At 42.6% G+C, this 15,436-nt stretch overlaps 1 protein-coding gene across 3 annotated transcripts in view; it reads left to right on the plus strand.

Moving 5' to 3' along the window:
* The first annotated feature begins 468 nt into the window (after window positions 1-468).
* Window positions 469-15,436, plus strand: part of LOC139405498 (anion exchange protein 3-like) — a 108,381-nt gene continuing 93,413 nt past the window's right edge. For 2 of the 3 annotated variants that reach the window (XM_071147867.1, XM_071147871.1), the window contains exons 1-2: window positions 5,634-5,821; window positions 14,171-14,367. In XM_071147867.1, the coding sequence (XP_071003968.1) occupies window positions 14,314-14,367 (54 nt within the window). In that variant the 5' untranslated portion in view covers window positions 5,634-5,821; window positions 14,171-14,313. Of the gene's footprint in view, window positions 498-5,633; window positions 5,822-14,170; window positions 14,368-15,436 lie in introns of those variants that run through there. The other variant, XM_071147868.1, reaches the window with a different exon arrangement.

Raw genomic sequence — 15,436 nt, forward strand, 5'->3', positions numbered from 1 at the left:
TCCTATACAGAAACCCCCCTGTAATTAGCTCCAATGACTGTTTCTGCTCCATATTAAAGGGGTAGTTCGAGACTTTGCAATGAAGCCTTGTATCTACTTCCCCAGAGTCGGATGAACAGGAACAGCTAGCCTGCTATCTGTTCCTGTAAACGTCCAGTCATTGAGCTTGTTGGCATTGGCTTGTGAAACTACTTCTAACTTATTTCATACTGGACACAGAACCATAAAAATTGTATCCACAATGGTATTCTGTTGCAGCTAGCGATATTCACAAAATAATGAATTTACTACTATTACTAGAAGTGGACTATTCTGTTTTGGACCAGATGCTTGGGGAATGTTGCTTCATTGGTCACGTGGTTAAAGCATCAATCTATTAAGCAGCTGGCTAGATACTAGCAGCGCGTTTTCAATATGAAGCATCATCGCGATTGCTGCGAAATTTGACTGCAAGCCTTTCCTCCCGTTTCCAACTGGACAGCTCTCCAAACGCACAGGTAAGCGTTCAAATCCGATTGACAAAACGTTCAGACCAAGACCATATAAAAAATACAAACAATGTTGCTATGCTATTCGGAAAGAACAATAAAGACCACTAGCCATCGTCTTGACTCAAGGAAATTGGTAGGAGGAGTCGCCGCTTCTCCCAAGCACCCAGAACTACGTTTATCCAGTCATCAAAGTAGCCTATTTACGTTTAATATTAACCTGGAATAAAGGACTTGATGATGACATGCAGCATTCCAATGCAACCTTGTAAATGAACATCTAAAGGTCCACGCAGGTTATCCATAGGCTACAGACGGGTGATAGCGCTGTGTATCGCAAGATATTCACTGTGTCGATGCAGGTGAATCATGGGTTGCTGCGGAGGCCCTTTTGTTGCTGCATTTGTCGGTTTTATATTTGTGTCATTAGTTTAATGGTGCTTTTCTGCCACCTTATAAGGTAAACCGTTATGACAATTACTTCGGCCACTAAATCAACATGCAGATAAGAATGCTAATTTGCATAGAACAAAGGACTGTGATTTGTTGAATGAAAGCACATCCCATCACGTTATTATTGGGCAAATTCGGATTTATATGCAAATTGTTTAACCGAAAATAGTTTAATCTTATTACTAATATTCTTAGTAATATTTCAGTCAATACAAAACGCTTGAATTATTCTCCCAATTTCCATCTGTTCATGCCATGCAGCCTTCGCTATTCTGTTTTATGGCCCATGCCATGAAATTGATGGTAGGATAGCAGAGGATAAATTGACATCAGGTGCAGGACTTCATTCCACAAGCATATTGGTTCTGCAGAATGGGAGGTGGGCAGTGAATTTGGTTGAAAACCACATGGTCTCGGTATTATGAGTTTTCAATGTCAATATAGTATGTTTATCAATTAACATACATGCAGTTGAACAGCATCACAATTATACCCATAGGGTGGTGCACAAATGGCCCAGAGTTGTTAGGGTTTGCCTGGGGTAGGCTGTCATTGTAAATAAGATTTAGTTCTTAACTGACTTGCCTAGTTAAAGAAAGGTAAAATAAATAAATAGAATGATACTGTAAGTAGCCTAAGAGATGCAGTACCAGTCAAAAGTGTGGACACAACTACTCATTCAAAGGGTTTTCTTTATTTGTACTATTTTCTACATTGTAGAATAATAGTGAATACATCAAAACTATGAAATAACACACATGGAATCATGTAGTAAACAAAAAAGTGTTAAACAAATCAAAATATATTTGAGATTCTTCAAAGTAGCCACCCTTTGCCTTGATGACGGCTTTGCACACTCTTGGCATTCTCTCAACCAGCTTCATGAGGAATGCTTTTCCAACAGTCTTGAAGGAGTTCCCACATATGCAGAGCACTTGTTGTTTACTTTTCCTTCACTCTGCGGGCCAACTCATCCCAAATCATCTCAATTGGGTTGAGGTCGGGTGATTGTGGAGGCCAGATCATCTGATGCAGCACTCCATCACTTTCCTTCTTGGTCAAATAGCCCTTACACAGCCTGGAAGTGTGTTTTGGGTCATTGTCCTGTTGAAAAACAAATGTTAGTCCCAATATGCGCAAACCAATTGGGATGGCGTATCGCTGCAGAATGCTGTGGTAGCCATGCTGGTTAAGTGTGTCTTGAATTCTGAATAAGCAACAATAAGCTCACATATTTGTCTGTATCAGAGTCTTTAGCTTCAACCAGCTAAACCTATATATTGAGGAAAGCAGCATTTTGTAGCTATTTTAATTCCTGGCCTGCTGGCCTATTGCCCAGCCTAGATCACATGCATCATCTCTGTAACAGAGTCAATGATTTCAAATGGCTGTGAGACTGCTCAGGTAGTTGAACCAAAATGCTTTTTTGGAATGTTCTACCTAATTGAACGGATCCAGGTCTTCTCCACCATAACACTGTCTGTTTGAGGCCTTTTTTCTATAATGTGAACCATCCTAGTGTCTCTGCAGCAGCCCACTAGTCTCTAAACATAGACATATACATCAGCAGATAGGACGGCTAATAGTTTGCCTAGAGTGGGGCGATATCGCCTCAAGTGAGCTGTGTTATCGGCTTGAAGTGCCCATTGAATGACAGATCAGCATTCTCAGCTGAACGTCTGGCACCGTTTTTGTCAAGCTTACTTTGTGTTAGCCTGGACACTTACTTACAGTGGCCATTATCACAATGTAATGACAACTTTTAGACTTTTTAACCGGGACCTGCATTTCAGAGTGGGAAAACATATCTAGGATCAGTTTTGTATTTTAGATCATAATGAATAAGATTTCATAGACGTGGGGGACCTTGGCTCATATTCCTAAAGCATCTCAGAGTGTGAGTGCAGTATTTTTCAAGTGTCCATATTATCTTATTCAGCCATCCAGGACGTTCATGCCAGGCGTTCTGAGAAAGGCCCGAAAAATGTCCAAAGACTCCAGCCAGCCGAGACATGGAATGTTCTCCCTGCTCCTGTCCGGTAGGCTGTACCAGTGCAACAATATCAAGGCTCAGACAAACAGACTCTTATCCCCTGGTCATAAGACTGTTAAATGGCTGACAACTATGCTCTCCCTCTCCCAAAGCCTATCCACACTTAGTCTATTCCCATCCACAGGTCTCTACCCACTCAGACACAACTTACACTGCTGCTGAAGTGATTATTGATTAGATACATTACTCCATTACAATGCTGTCTATAGATTGTTTTTGTATACTCATTGTATAGTATTATCATTCTTACCATTGCATTGTTGGGAAAGAGCTCTCCAGGTAAGAATTTCACTATACTTCACTATACGTACCTGTGTACGTGAAGAACATATAAATGTAGAAACTTGAAACGTATTCATTATATCAATCAATCAAATGTATTTATAAAGCCCTTCTTAGCTCAGCTGATGTCACAAAGTGCTGTACAGAAACCCAGCCTAAAACCCCAAACAGCAAGCAATGCAGGTGTAGAAGCATGGTGGCTAGGAAAAACTCCCTAGAAAGGCCAGAACCTAGGAAGAAACCTAGAGAGGAACCAGGCTATGAGGGGTGGCCAGTCCTCTTCTGGCTGTGCCAGGTGGAGATTATAACAGAACATGGCCAAGATGTTCAAATGTTCATAGATGACCAGCAGGGTCAAATAATAATCATCACAGTGGTTGACGAGGGTGCAACAGGTCAGCACCTCAGGAGTAAATGTCAGTTGGCTTTTCATAGCCGATCATTCAGAGTATCTCTACCACTCCTGCTGTCTCTAGAGTTGAAAACAGCAGGTCTGGGACAGGTAGCACGTCCGGTGAACAGGTCAGGGTTCCATAGCCACAGGCTGAACAGCTGAAACTGGAGCAGCAGCACGGCCAGGTGGACTGGGGACAGCAAGGAGTCATCAGGCCAGGTAGTCCTGAGGCATGGTTCTAGGGCTCAAGTCCTACTAGAGAATTAGAGAGATCATACTTAAATTTACATAGGACACTGGATAAGACAGGAGAAATACTCCAGACTTAACAGACTGACCTTCGTCCCTCGACACATAAACTATTGCAGCATAAATACTGGAGGCTGAGACAGGAGGGGTCGGGAGACACTGTGGCACCGTCCGACGATACCCCCGGACAGGGCCAAACAGGCAGGATATAACCCCACCCACTTTGCCAAAGCACAGCCCCCACACCACTAGAGGGATATCTTCAACCACCAACTTACTATTCTGAGACAAGGCCGAGTATAGCCCACAAAGATCTTCCCCACGGCACGAACCCGATGGGGGCGCCAACCCAGACAGGAAGATCACATCAGTGACTCATCCTACTCAAGTGACGCACCTCTCCTAGGGACGGCATTGAAGAGCACCTGTAAGCCAGTGACTCAGCCCACGTAATAGGGTTTGAGGAAGAAAACCCCAGTGGAAAGAGGGGAACTGGCAAGGCTGATCCTGGATCAGCACTCCCACTTTGAGACGCTATATGAACACGAGCGAATGTCCCCTGTGTCTATACAATCTTATACATTATGATCTAAAAGACACAACTGATCCTAAATCAGTATTCCCACCCTAGACTCTCTTGATACTCCAGACTGGTATGAAGCCGTACTAGATCCTTCCTATGGAACCCCCAGGGCAAAAGAGGTGCAGCTTAATGTATGTTTCATGCTTACCAATTGTCTGACACACTTGCTAGCGTACCACACAAATCCACATCCACACTACCTAACACCCTAGGCCAATTAATCATAGTAATTTGCCAAATAATCAATCTAAGTCTAACATGGAATCAATGCGTGCCTATTATACCATGTCTTTAGATGTATTGATTGTCCAAGGTTAAAGGTGTCTGCATGTTTCCCAGATTAAACAGTTCGGAACAGTTTGTGCGTATATAATGATAACAATGTGACGGTTTTGGACTTCGACAAGGGTTTTTTACGCTGTTCAGGCGCACAACTTTTTTCTCTCAAGGCAACCCGAAGTCTGTAGCCAAAGACTACTCCCCCTCTTCGTCGATTGCTCAACAGTAAGAATTCTTCAACAAAGTCTTAATCTTAATGTAAAATTGTGCTACCAAGATCTCCATGGCAAAACTCAAGAAATGCTTTACATTTTGATTTTTATCTTGAATTAATTTTGACTATTTTGAGTAAGGCTATGGCGTCTCAAAATGGACAAACAGCCCTATGCGAGCACACTCTTTCGGTTGGACTAGCCGAGGAGGGGGGCCTGTTCTAACATGCTGAAATGGGAATGGCTCCAGCTGTCAATTCCCTTCATGTTGGTGTCATGCAGGATAGACATATAATGGTAGCACAAAATAGGAGGGATCCAGGTATCTATTCTGGATTCAAATGGCACATTTGCATGTTTTATTACTGTTGGACAAGTGAAACTGTTTCCAGAGTTCTGCTCCTTGTTGGCTTTGTGAACATTTGTATTTACATGCCTGTCTCTCATTATGCTTGCCAAAGAGCACTTTGCTTTCTCCTTGGATGAAGGCATTCCTCATATGCCAGTCTTATATGCATGTGGACACACACACACACACATACTTTGTTCATCCCTCTCACATAATACTGCCCCCCTCAGATACTCAGTCATAAACCCAACCCCCAGAGTCTATGACCAGCTGTTAGCCAGCTAGATACTGTAGAGTGACGGGCTTGACATTTGGTACAGGTCTGTCCAGAGGTTAAGGTGGTTGACTGCAGAGGCTCCTGCCTATGTGGAGTTTTTTTTAATAGTCAATAATACAATAAAAGGTTAGCTGTGGCCAGGGTGGCGACACACTTCACCGGCTAACAAGAAGACACCCTGGCATACCAGAGAGAAGGGAAGGTAGGACCTTTAGTGTTTATTGTGCAGACCTCAATACGTGTTTTAAGGGCACAAGAAGGCAGTAAAACAAGGCATGCTCAAGATTAGTGTTCTTAGAGCCTTGTCACATTCAGATAGCTTCAGCACTACAGCGTAACGGGGGGATTCTCCATGCAGGCTAACATCCAAGGTTAGGCTATTCATCATGGTTGGATGTTTGAACTGTTGAGTGTAACACACAGATTGTGCATGCTTTTCAGTCAGTCTGGCTCGCAGCACGGGGGGCCCACAGACACTGGGGAATCTCAAGGGCATCTAGAAGTGCAGGCTGGAACTAGTAGCTAGCTAGACCGTTTTGATAGCTAGCGTGCCCTTTTGATAGGCTTGTTGGTATTGTGGTCATGTTGAATTAACTGTTTAAACCAGTCCAATTCTTTCAGACCTACACTAGGGGGCTAGTTGTTGTTTCTGAACAGGACTGTTGTTATACTGTCTGAGTAGTGAAAGTTGAGGATGTTTTCTGACTGTCACTCTGTCACTTGACAGGGGTCTGTAAATCATTACAGCTGCTCAATAACGGGATGATGGCTAAAAGCCAGTCCCAAATTGACCATTAACCCCTACCCCCTAGGCACTCATGTAGATCTGAAAGGATTGGATACATAAGATGTAAAGCAGGCCTGGCCAACCCTGCTCATGGAGAGCTAACATCCTGAAGGTTTTCTCACCAACTCTAATCTAGCGCACCTGATTCTAATAATTAGATGTTTGATAAACTGAGTCAGGTTAGTTACTACTGGAGTTGGAGCGAAAACCTTCAGGAGGGTAGCTCTCCAGGAACAGGGTTGGGCAGATCTGATGTAAAGAATAATGGTAATGGCCCACTTTGCCCTCTGATCGCCTGTTGTGGGAATGTTCAGCATATTATTGTTTACGAATGTTAAGAAGCACATGCTGTATATGTGCCCTTTGTTCTGGCAATTTGGGGAGCTTTGGTTCCCATGCCCCACTGAAAGTATCATACTTTTCACTAGCAATATTGTTATTTATTCTCTGAGCGATCAGTCCTAGCCAGCTCTGAGGCACTGTGCAAAGCAATACACAAGAAGGTGTCTGGATCCTGGATGTCATCCAGACAGGCAGATCTTTCGTGAGGGGGAAAGATTGTTGTTGGGCCCCCTTGACCTCTATCCCATTGCCCTGGTCTTGGTAATTACAGATCTACTATCCATGGCATGTTTACATGGATGAGAGACACCTGTTGCTTCTTCCCAAGCAGAAATAAATCCGCTGCAGCAATTTTGGCAACATCATGATTATTAAGTTATCCAAGGTGCCCTAAGCAAGTTGCCTGACGACTCACCCTGAATTGGATTTCTCTGCTCTATCGATAGCTATGTACATTCAGTCTGAAATTGCCATAAGTTATATAAGTTGTTTGTGTGAATTTGAAATGAGGGACATTGTACAAAACAAATGAATCAGTGATTGGATCGTCTTTAACAAATCTAACCGATCAGAGTATCAAAGTTGATAATGTCATCACAGGCTCTGGCCCAACCCATTGGTTTCTTGGGACCAATCAGAATGGTCAGAATGTGTTTGCATTCTAGAAATCTTTGGGGAGGGAGCCAAATCCAGACTCATGGTTGAGAAGAAACATCCGTTGGTCAGAGCGATGTGGATGGGCAGCTATGTAACTGAGCAAGGTGGTTACATTGATAGCAGATTTCCACCTGCACTTGGGTTGATTGTAGAACATAAAGAAACATTAAAATAAATGCCTGCCTATTAATATTCTAGCTAGATAGCGTAGCTGCTTTTGGGTTAGCATGAGACAATTCCTTGGCAATGTACTAAGCAAGGCCGTGCACAGACCTTTCAGGGGGCAGGTGTTCAAAATGTAAAACATTTGGGAAAAGAGGATGGGCTATCAGCTGATCATTGATGTAAATCTTCTCGTTAGCTAGCTCCATTTATTTTACTTATTGTGATTTACCTCTGTCTTTCTGCCTCTCTCTGGTGCACAAACTTGGATGTCCACAACAACCACATCAGGAGACCACTTTTGAGGTCTGGGAAAAATCTAAGAAATTAAAATTTTTGGGGGGTATAGTTACCCTTTAATTCAACTGGGAACCAGCCAGAGACTGGTTAGTGATGTTTGCAAAACAAATGGCCACTGGATGGAAATAATCATGATACAGTATGATTCTGCCAGGTAGGCACAGGCTAATTTGTAGTTAACATTTAATTGAGAAGGGTTTTTGGAACCTACATTAGCATTATCGCTAACAGCTACTTAAAGTGGTAGACAAACACGCACATAAATACAGGGGCATTCCTGTGTTGATGCCCCCAGAAGCATCATGCCCATAGGGGGCACAGGGTCATTTGCCCCCTCAGATTTGTCTTGTCATTTAAAAAAAAAAAGTTGTTGTTTCTCTATAATACTAGACACATAGTAATTTTATGAAGTAGACTTTAGATAGGTCGTCAATCTCCCAACCTCATAACTAGCTACCAAGAAGCCATTTCAGGCTATTAATCAAGTTAGCGTAGTTAGCTCGTCTAACCATTTTAGCTGGCATGCCTGCTGGCTAGGTTGGTAGACTTTAGAAAATCAAGTATTTACTAAATGAACTGAAGAAGACTCACATTCCTTTCAGTTGCACACCCAGATTAGCAGAGATGCCGAGAAGCATATTTAGTTTAAGCATAATGATTATGGCTCTAGATGGCAGGAAAAAGCCTTTTCAGGTGTTTGAAAAATTCTAAATTCTCAGACTTCTGGACAGAGAGCACAGCACACCTCCAGACCACCAAACATCCTCACTTACTTTTTGTCCCGTTAGATTTTTGGGTGTTTGAGTGTCTCTTCCGAATGTTTAAGGGAAATACGATTCACTGATGCGTTTTGTTAATGTCTTTTGAGAATCTTGGGCAAGTTCATGCAATTTCTAGTAAATTCAATATATTTAGTTGATTTCCTGTTAAGTTCAATACATTTTTGAATATTGTTGAATTCTGTCTGGATTCTGATATTCTGTCCACGTTTTCCACAACACAGATTTTATAGAGCCCTAGTAATAGGGGCAGAGAGAGAGTTTGATATAGCAAATCAAGTAAATTCAGGAGATCTGAATGTAAAGATCTGGAGAACATTGAAATTAATGTTTTGTTTTGCAAGCCCATTAGCTAGTCTGGCGCCAATAACTGTGTTGAAATCAAAGTAACATATTCACCAATGGTTGTTTGTTTACATCTGGCTGTGAAAATGGTATTGTTTCAACAGTGATTTGTAGCTCTGGATTGATAGATTGAAATTCATGGACGTCTGTTATTCTAGTAGTAACAACAAGATAATTTTTTCCCCTTTTAATTGTTAGATTTAAAAAAAAAAATTGAGGGGCGTGGATCCGCTTTAATATTGCAGATAGATTGTAGCTTCCATCAATGTAACTGTCTGCATCACTTCCAATCCCCCATACATGTTTTTGCATATAAACTAAACAAAAAAAGAAACGTCCTCTCACTGTCAACTGCGTTTATTTTGTGTAAATATTTGTATTAACATAACAAGATTCAACAACTGAGACATAAACTGAACACGTTCCACAGACATGTGACTAACAGAAATTTAATAATGTGTCCCTGAACAAAGGGGGGAGGGTCAAAATCAAAGTAACAGTCAGTATCTGGTGTGGCCACCAGCTGCGTTAAGTACTGCAGTGCATCTCCTCCCCATGGACTGCACCTGATTTACCAGTTCTTGATGTGATATGTTACCCCACTCTTCCACCAAGGCACCTACAATTTCCTGGACATTTCTGGGGGGAATGGCGCTAGCCCTCACCCTCCAATCCAACAGGTCCCAGACGTACTCAATGGGTTTGAGATCCGGGCTCTTCGCTGGCCATGGCAGAACACTGACATTCCCGTCTTGCAGGAAATCACGCACTGAACGAACAGTATGGCTGGTGGCATTGTCATGCTGGAGGGTCATGTCAGGATGAGCCTGCAGGAAGGGTACCACATGAGGGAGGAGGATGTCCTCCTTGTAACGCACAGCGTTGAGATTGCCTGCAATGACAACAAGTTCAGTCCGATGATGCTGTGACACACCACCCCAGACCATCAGCTTATTGTCAACTACTGTACCGAGGCACTTACACTCCTCCACCTGTTCTATGCTCTGGTCACCGATGGGGATTTCTTTCGGAGCTGATGATTGCTTCCTATAGTCTGTGATAAGGTCTTTGGTCTTGGTGACATTCAGATCCAGGATGTTATCCTTTCACCATAGGTCAAACCTGTTGAATCATGTCATAAGAATTGGATGTGTCAAGAATAACAGTACACATTTGATATATGTTATCTCAGGGCAGGTGCTCCTACTGTCATCTGTATGGAGTGTAAATAGGACAGGAGAGATTACTGAGCCCTGTGGTCAGAGAGGAGTGTCATGAAGCACAGCCCTAAAGGGGACAATGCTGTACACTCTCAGAAAAAGGGTTTCCAAAAGGGTCCCCATAGTAGTAACCTTTTTGGTTCCATGTAGAACCCTCTGGGGAAAGGGTTCTACATGGAACCCAATAGGGTTCTACCTGGATCCAAAACGGGTTATTCAAATGGTTATCCTATGGGGTCAGCCAAATAACCCTTTTAGGTTCTACATAGCAGCCTTTTCTTTCTAAGTGTATAAGCATCACGCCCGCCTTCAAGGTTGAGAAGGGTACAACATTCACATGGCCAATGGCCTTACCTAAAGTTGCACCGATGTATCACTGACAGATTGTTTTTTTTTTCTTTCAGAGGAGAGCAAGCGAGAAAGAGAGAGTGGGTGTTGGGTTGGGCATGCCTCTAGGGATGTGACATGTCTTTGGCTATGCCGGATTAAGTGAAATGACATGCTATTCTATAAAATAATTTATCTGTGATTAATTTTACCTGATTAAGCTAATCCGGTAAATAGTTAACTAGAAAGTCGGGGCACCACAAAATAATGTTTATAGAGCTGTTCTCTTAATAAACTCTTAAGACCTAGTAATCTTTTACATCAATAGCAGTCAATATTTAATCGTCACCTTATTTAGTCTCATCTGAAAGTTGTAAATTCTTGGTTATCTTCACGAACCCTGGCTAACAAGTTGAATCAGCAATACAAAATGTTATTTAATTATATATTTACTATATACCTAAATAATCACACAGAATTACATATACACAGAATGTATTATACATTGATTACAAATGATGTCATAAAGGTAAACGTCCTCAGCGGACGGAACAGATATGACAGCTGGTTACACAAAGAAAGAGGGTGGGGTTTTGAATGAAAGAGCGGGAAGACTGAGGAACAAAGGGTGAAGCTATGTCTCTATTGGGACGTAGGCAGCTATGCTATCATAAGTACAGTATCTTATGCATTCTAAATTACCGCCCATTTGAAAAAGGAAAATGAAATAAATATTTACTCTGAGCTGCGCTTCGATCGGTTGGTCGTAGATGGGAGGCCGAGTTGTCCTTTTGAAGAATGTCTGATGGTAGAATGGACATTTGGTAGTACTGTCGTCTTGTGGTAGAACACATACTCTGTCCGTCCTCGCCTAGCCCACGTCTACAGTTGCTGCGCTAACGCGACGGCTAGGAGGTATCACTTATTTAGTGAATAAGTGTTCAAAGTTCATACCAAGTTGCTATGCTATATGCTCATGCTATATGCTGGCTGGTATAGTCAAAATTCATCCTTCTGGCATGTAGGTCGTCACCTTCACATTGAAATCCGATGCTAATTTTGTTACGTTCTCTAAGGTTGTCTTAATTCTGTAGGTGGTCTTTGTCCTTTCAACGTGGGGACCTCAAGTCCACACGTCCTTGGAACCAGTTATTATCTGAGCCCTTTTAACGTAGGACGGTCGCCCTAACGTCCTCGGAACAGAAAGTTACCTTTTCGTCAAGGGGCTTATATAGGATTGGGAGAGAGGGCCGTGTTTCATAGTTTACAACCACTGTCTGTTCACATGGGCGGGGCCACTGAGTTGGCAGAGTTTACAACCACTGTCTGTTCACATGGGCGGGGCCACTGAGTTGGCAGAGTTTACAACCACTGTCTGTTCACATGGGCGTGGCCACTGAGTTGGCAGAGTTTACAACCACTGTCTGTTCACATGGGCGTGGCCACTGAGTTGGCAGAGTTTACTCTATGACAAATCGTTCTCTCATTAAGAAACTAAATTACATGTAATCTTTTCACAAATAGTTTCATATTTAAACATTTAAATGCACAATAATTCCATGTGAATGTGTAGACTTTCTATAAAGTTGTGTAGACTTTCTATAAAACTATAATGTGTAGACTTTCCAAGATACAGTTTGTCGTCCTATCATCAGTATTCATGTCTCAGACTCCAACTGAACTGACATCATATTCATTAAGTCCCAACGCATATTTTCAACTGGTTGGATTACTGAAATATGGTTCCGTTTCCCCATCTTTTGATGTCACCAGAAACTCTATGTTAACAAAAGGCTTTTTCAAGAGTCAACTCTATAGAGTAGAGAGAGAGAAATGGTCATAAACCTCCCCCATCAAGCCAACGTAATAACAGATGGCAGGATGCCACTGGAAATGATCAGGAGTTGTGGAGTGGGATAATCAGGAGTGGTGGAGTGGAGGGGGACTCGATGATGATCAGGAGCAGATGTTTGTTCTGGCCACTATCCTGAAAAGACCTATTCCTTCAGTGTGTGTGTTTTGTTTTTTTGCCAGGCAGCAGTCCTCTGCAACATCATACTCTCCCTGTTATTTTCCCCTGGCTGAGGAAATGTTTCCCTTGGCTAGCCCCGAGCAGTTTAGGTTAACATTTGGCAGGGGTTCCCTGATCCGCTGGTCAATTCCTGGGTCATGGTCAGTAGTGACAAAAATTGAAGAAATGTTTTAAAGCTTAGGTGCAACGGAAGAGGTACAATCAGAACATGTCCAATAAGAATGATTGTGTTGTGAATTATTTTTTTTTCTTCTCCATGTTATGGCCTAGTAAACATTACCCATGTAGCCTACTGTATGAAGGGTCAGGGCACCAGGGTGACATGTGGGTCAATGACCTCACTGGGACAGAGGTACTGTCCTTGTCTGTCATGGTTTCACATCTCATGTAATTTCATATTTATTGCACTTGCATTTTACAGTCATTGAATTTCACGCTGTTACCTGCCTTGTTGTTGTATGAAGTGTTGTATGAAGTGCATGCTATTTGAATGTGGTGCACTAACTGAGATCAACATGGTTGTACTGTGTTATAATAACCCAGTCAGTACCACCTCTCAATTTCCTCATATATGCCCTCACTCACTTCTATCACACTTGCCTCTCCCATTTTCTTGTTTGATGTAAAGTCTCTTTCAAGTCCTCTAAGTGTTATACAGTTCACCAATGTTTAAGTTGTCTACTCTGTTCATTCTGTCAATGTTGCTCTAAATGAAATCAAGTTATGTGCCAACTCCTTTAGAGTTGGGGTTTCAACTGGAGTTGGGGTTTCCACTGGAGTTGGGGTTTCCACTGGAGTTGGGGTTTCCACTGGAGTTGGGGTTTCCACTGGAGTTGGGGTTTCCACTGGAGTTGGGGTTTCCACTGGAGTTGGGGTTTCCACTGGAGTTGGGGTTTCCACTGGAGTTGGGGTTTCCACTGGAGTTGGGGTTTCAACTGGAGTTGGGGTTTCAACTGGAGTTGGGGTTTCCACTAGAGTTGGGGTTTCCACTAGAGTTGGGGTTTCCACTAGAGTTGGGGTTTCCACTAGAGTTGGGGTTTCCACTAGAGTTGGGGTTTCCACTAGCGTTGGGGTTTCCACTAGAGTTGGGGTTTCCACTGGAGTTGGGGTTAGGTAAGGGAACTGAGGTATCTTACCCACAAGTGGGACAGGGTGCACGGGCCCATAGGTTTGATAAACTTCTAGTTAAAACAATAGCACTTCTACAGGCTGTTAAGACTGTATGTGGGGGGTCCCACAGCAAAGTCCAAACTACCAGAATCAACAAAAAGTGCTCAGTAGTGTTTGTAAAGGGTCACAGGTGGGTCCAAATGTTCAGGAGCTGTGGCTATAAAGCCCAATATAAGGCCTTGTTGTTGTGAGAAGAGACCACCACAGGATCAAACCTCTAAATATGTATACCCTTAAATAAATATATACTAAATAAATATTGTAATTTATTAAGTTATAAGTGCTAATATAGGCAAATCAAGAGTTATGGTTAGGGTTGCAGCTGGAGTTATGGTTGGGTTGTGTGTGTGTGTGTGTCAGTTGACCTATTTCCAAGCTAAACAAGGTTCCCTCACCACCTACCTCTCACTTCTCTCTCTTGTCTACACAGGTTATGCCACCCCACAGGCTTCCTGGAACCCTCACTGTGAAAGAGAAGGGCTGATCCCCAGTCCTCAAGCTCTAGCTACTCTCCTCCCAAGTCCACCCACCCCTCTGCCCCCCCCCCCCCCCCCACTCCCAGACCCCGGCCCCATGGCTGCAGGAGGCCATGGCCCTGCCAAGGATGTGTTGATCAACCTGCATCGGGTAAGATTGATTTATTGATTATGTTGATTTTCCTTCAAGAGGAAATTTATTTCGCAGCTCTCAATAGAAGGAGTAAACATCCCTAATACCTGAAACATAGATACAAGTCAACTGGGAACTCAACAGGGAAACAGGCAGATGAGCTCACAGGTCAGCTACCCAACTGCACAGACACCCAGCAGGGATGCAAACCAGTTGCTTTTCTGGCAACACGACATATCCCTCTAAACACAGCACTAGTTTGTGTACTGAACAAGTTCTTACTCATCAGTCACGATTTCAATTGTTGCCTTTTTGTCTGAAGTCCAGCTTACCATAAAGTCATACCCAGAGCAGAAATTTGAAAAACATTTGGAAAAAGGCAACAGAATTCAGGTTGTGAAGTAGATTGACTTAAATATCCCTGATTAGACTGGGTTGCTACAGCGTCTCCTACGCAACCACCAGTAGCGCAGTTTCATGCCAAGCCATGTGAGATGCACTATGACATTTGCGACTACTCACTGAGGAGAAAGTGTGTGTGTGTGTACGGATAGATATACTGTAGGTATGCTGGCACTGCTGAATGTCTCTATGGGATTTTGTCCTGTAAGGTCAGTGGTAAATAGACATCAATGCCATGCATACAGTGAGCTACTGTATCAAGGATTTCCTTTAGCTTGCAAGTTCTTTCATCTCCCAACTGTTTGTGACATTTCTACATGAAAGGAAAGCAGAACAAAATGACCTGTCAATGATTGACCTGATGTCTCCATTTCCTTTGAATGGAATGTAAACAAGATAATGAAGGCTGTATTCTGGCTTTGAGCAGGAGGAACATTCAGTAGAATATAGGCTAGTCAGTCAACTGTAGTTGCTCCCAAGCTATTTCTAAATTAATCTTTTGTGACTGCAGCAGAATGTGTGTGTGTGTGTGTGTATATATATATATATATATATATATATATATATATATATATATATGGCAAATTGTAGTGGGTCTAGGGTTTCTGGGATAATAATGTTGAATAGAGCCATGACCAGCCTTTCAAAGGTTTTTTATGGCCACATATGTGAGTGCTATGGGTCA

The sequence above is a fragment of the Oncorhynchus clarkii genome, chromosome 3 (assembly GCF_045791955.1).
Source record: "Oncorhynchus clarkii lewisi isolate Uvic-CL-2024 chromosome 3, UVic_Ocla_1.0, whole genome shotgun sequence".
NCBI classification, from domain to species: Eukaryota; Metazoa; Chordata; class Actinopteri; order Salmoniformes; family Salmonidae; genus Oncorhynchus; species Oncorhynchus clarkii.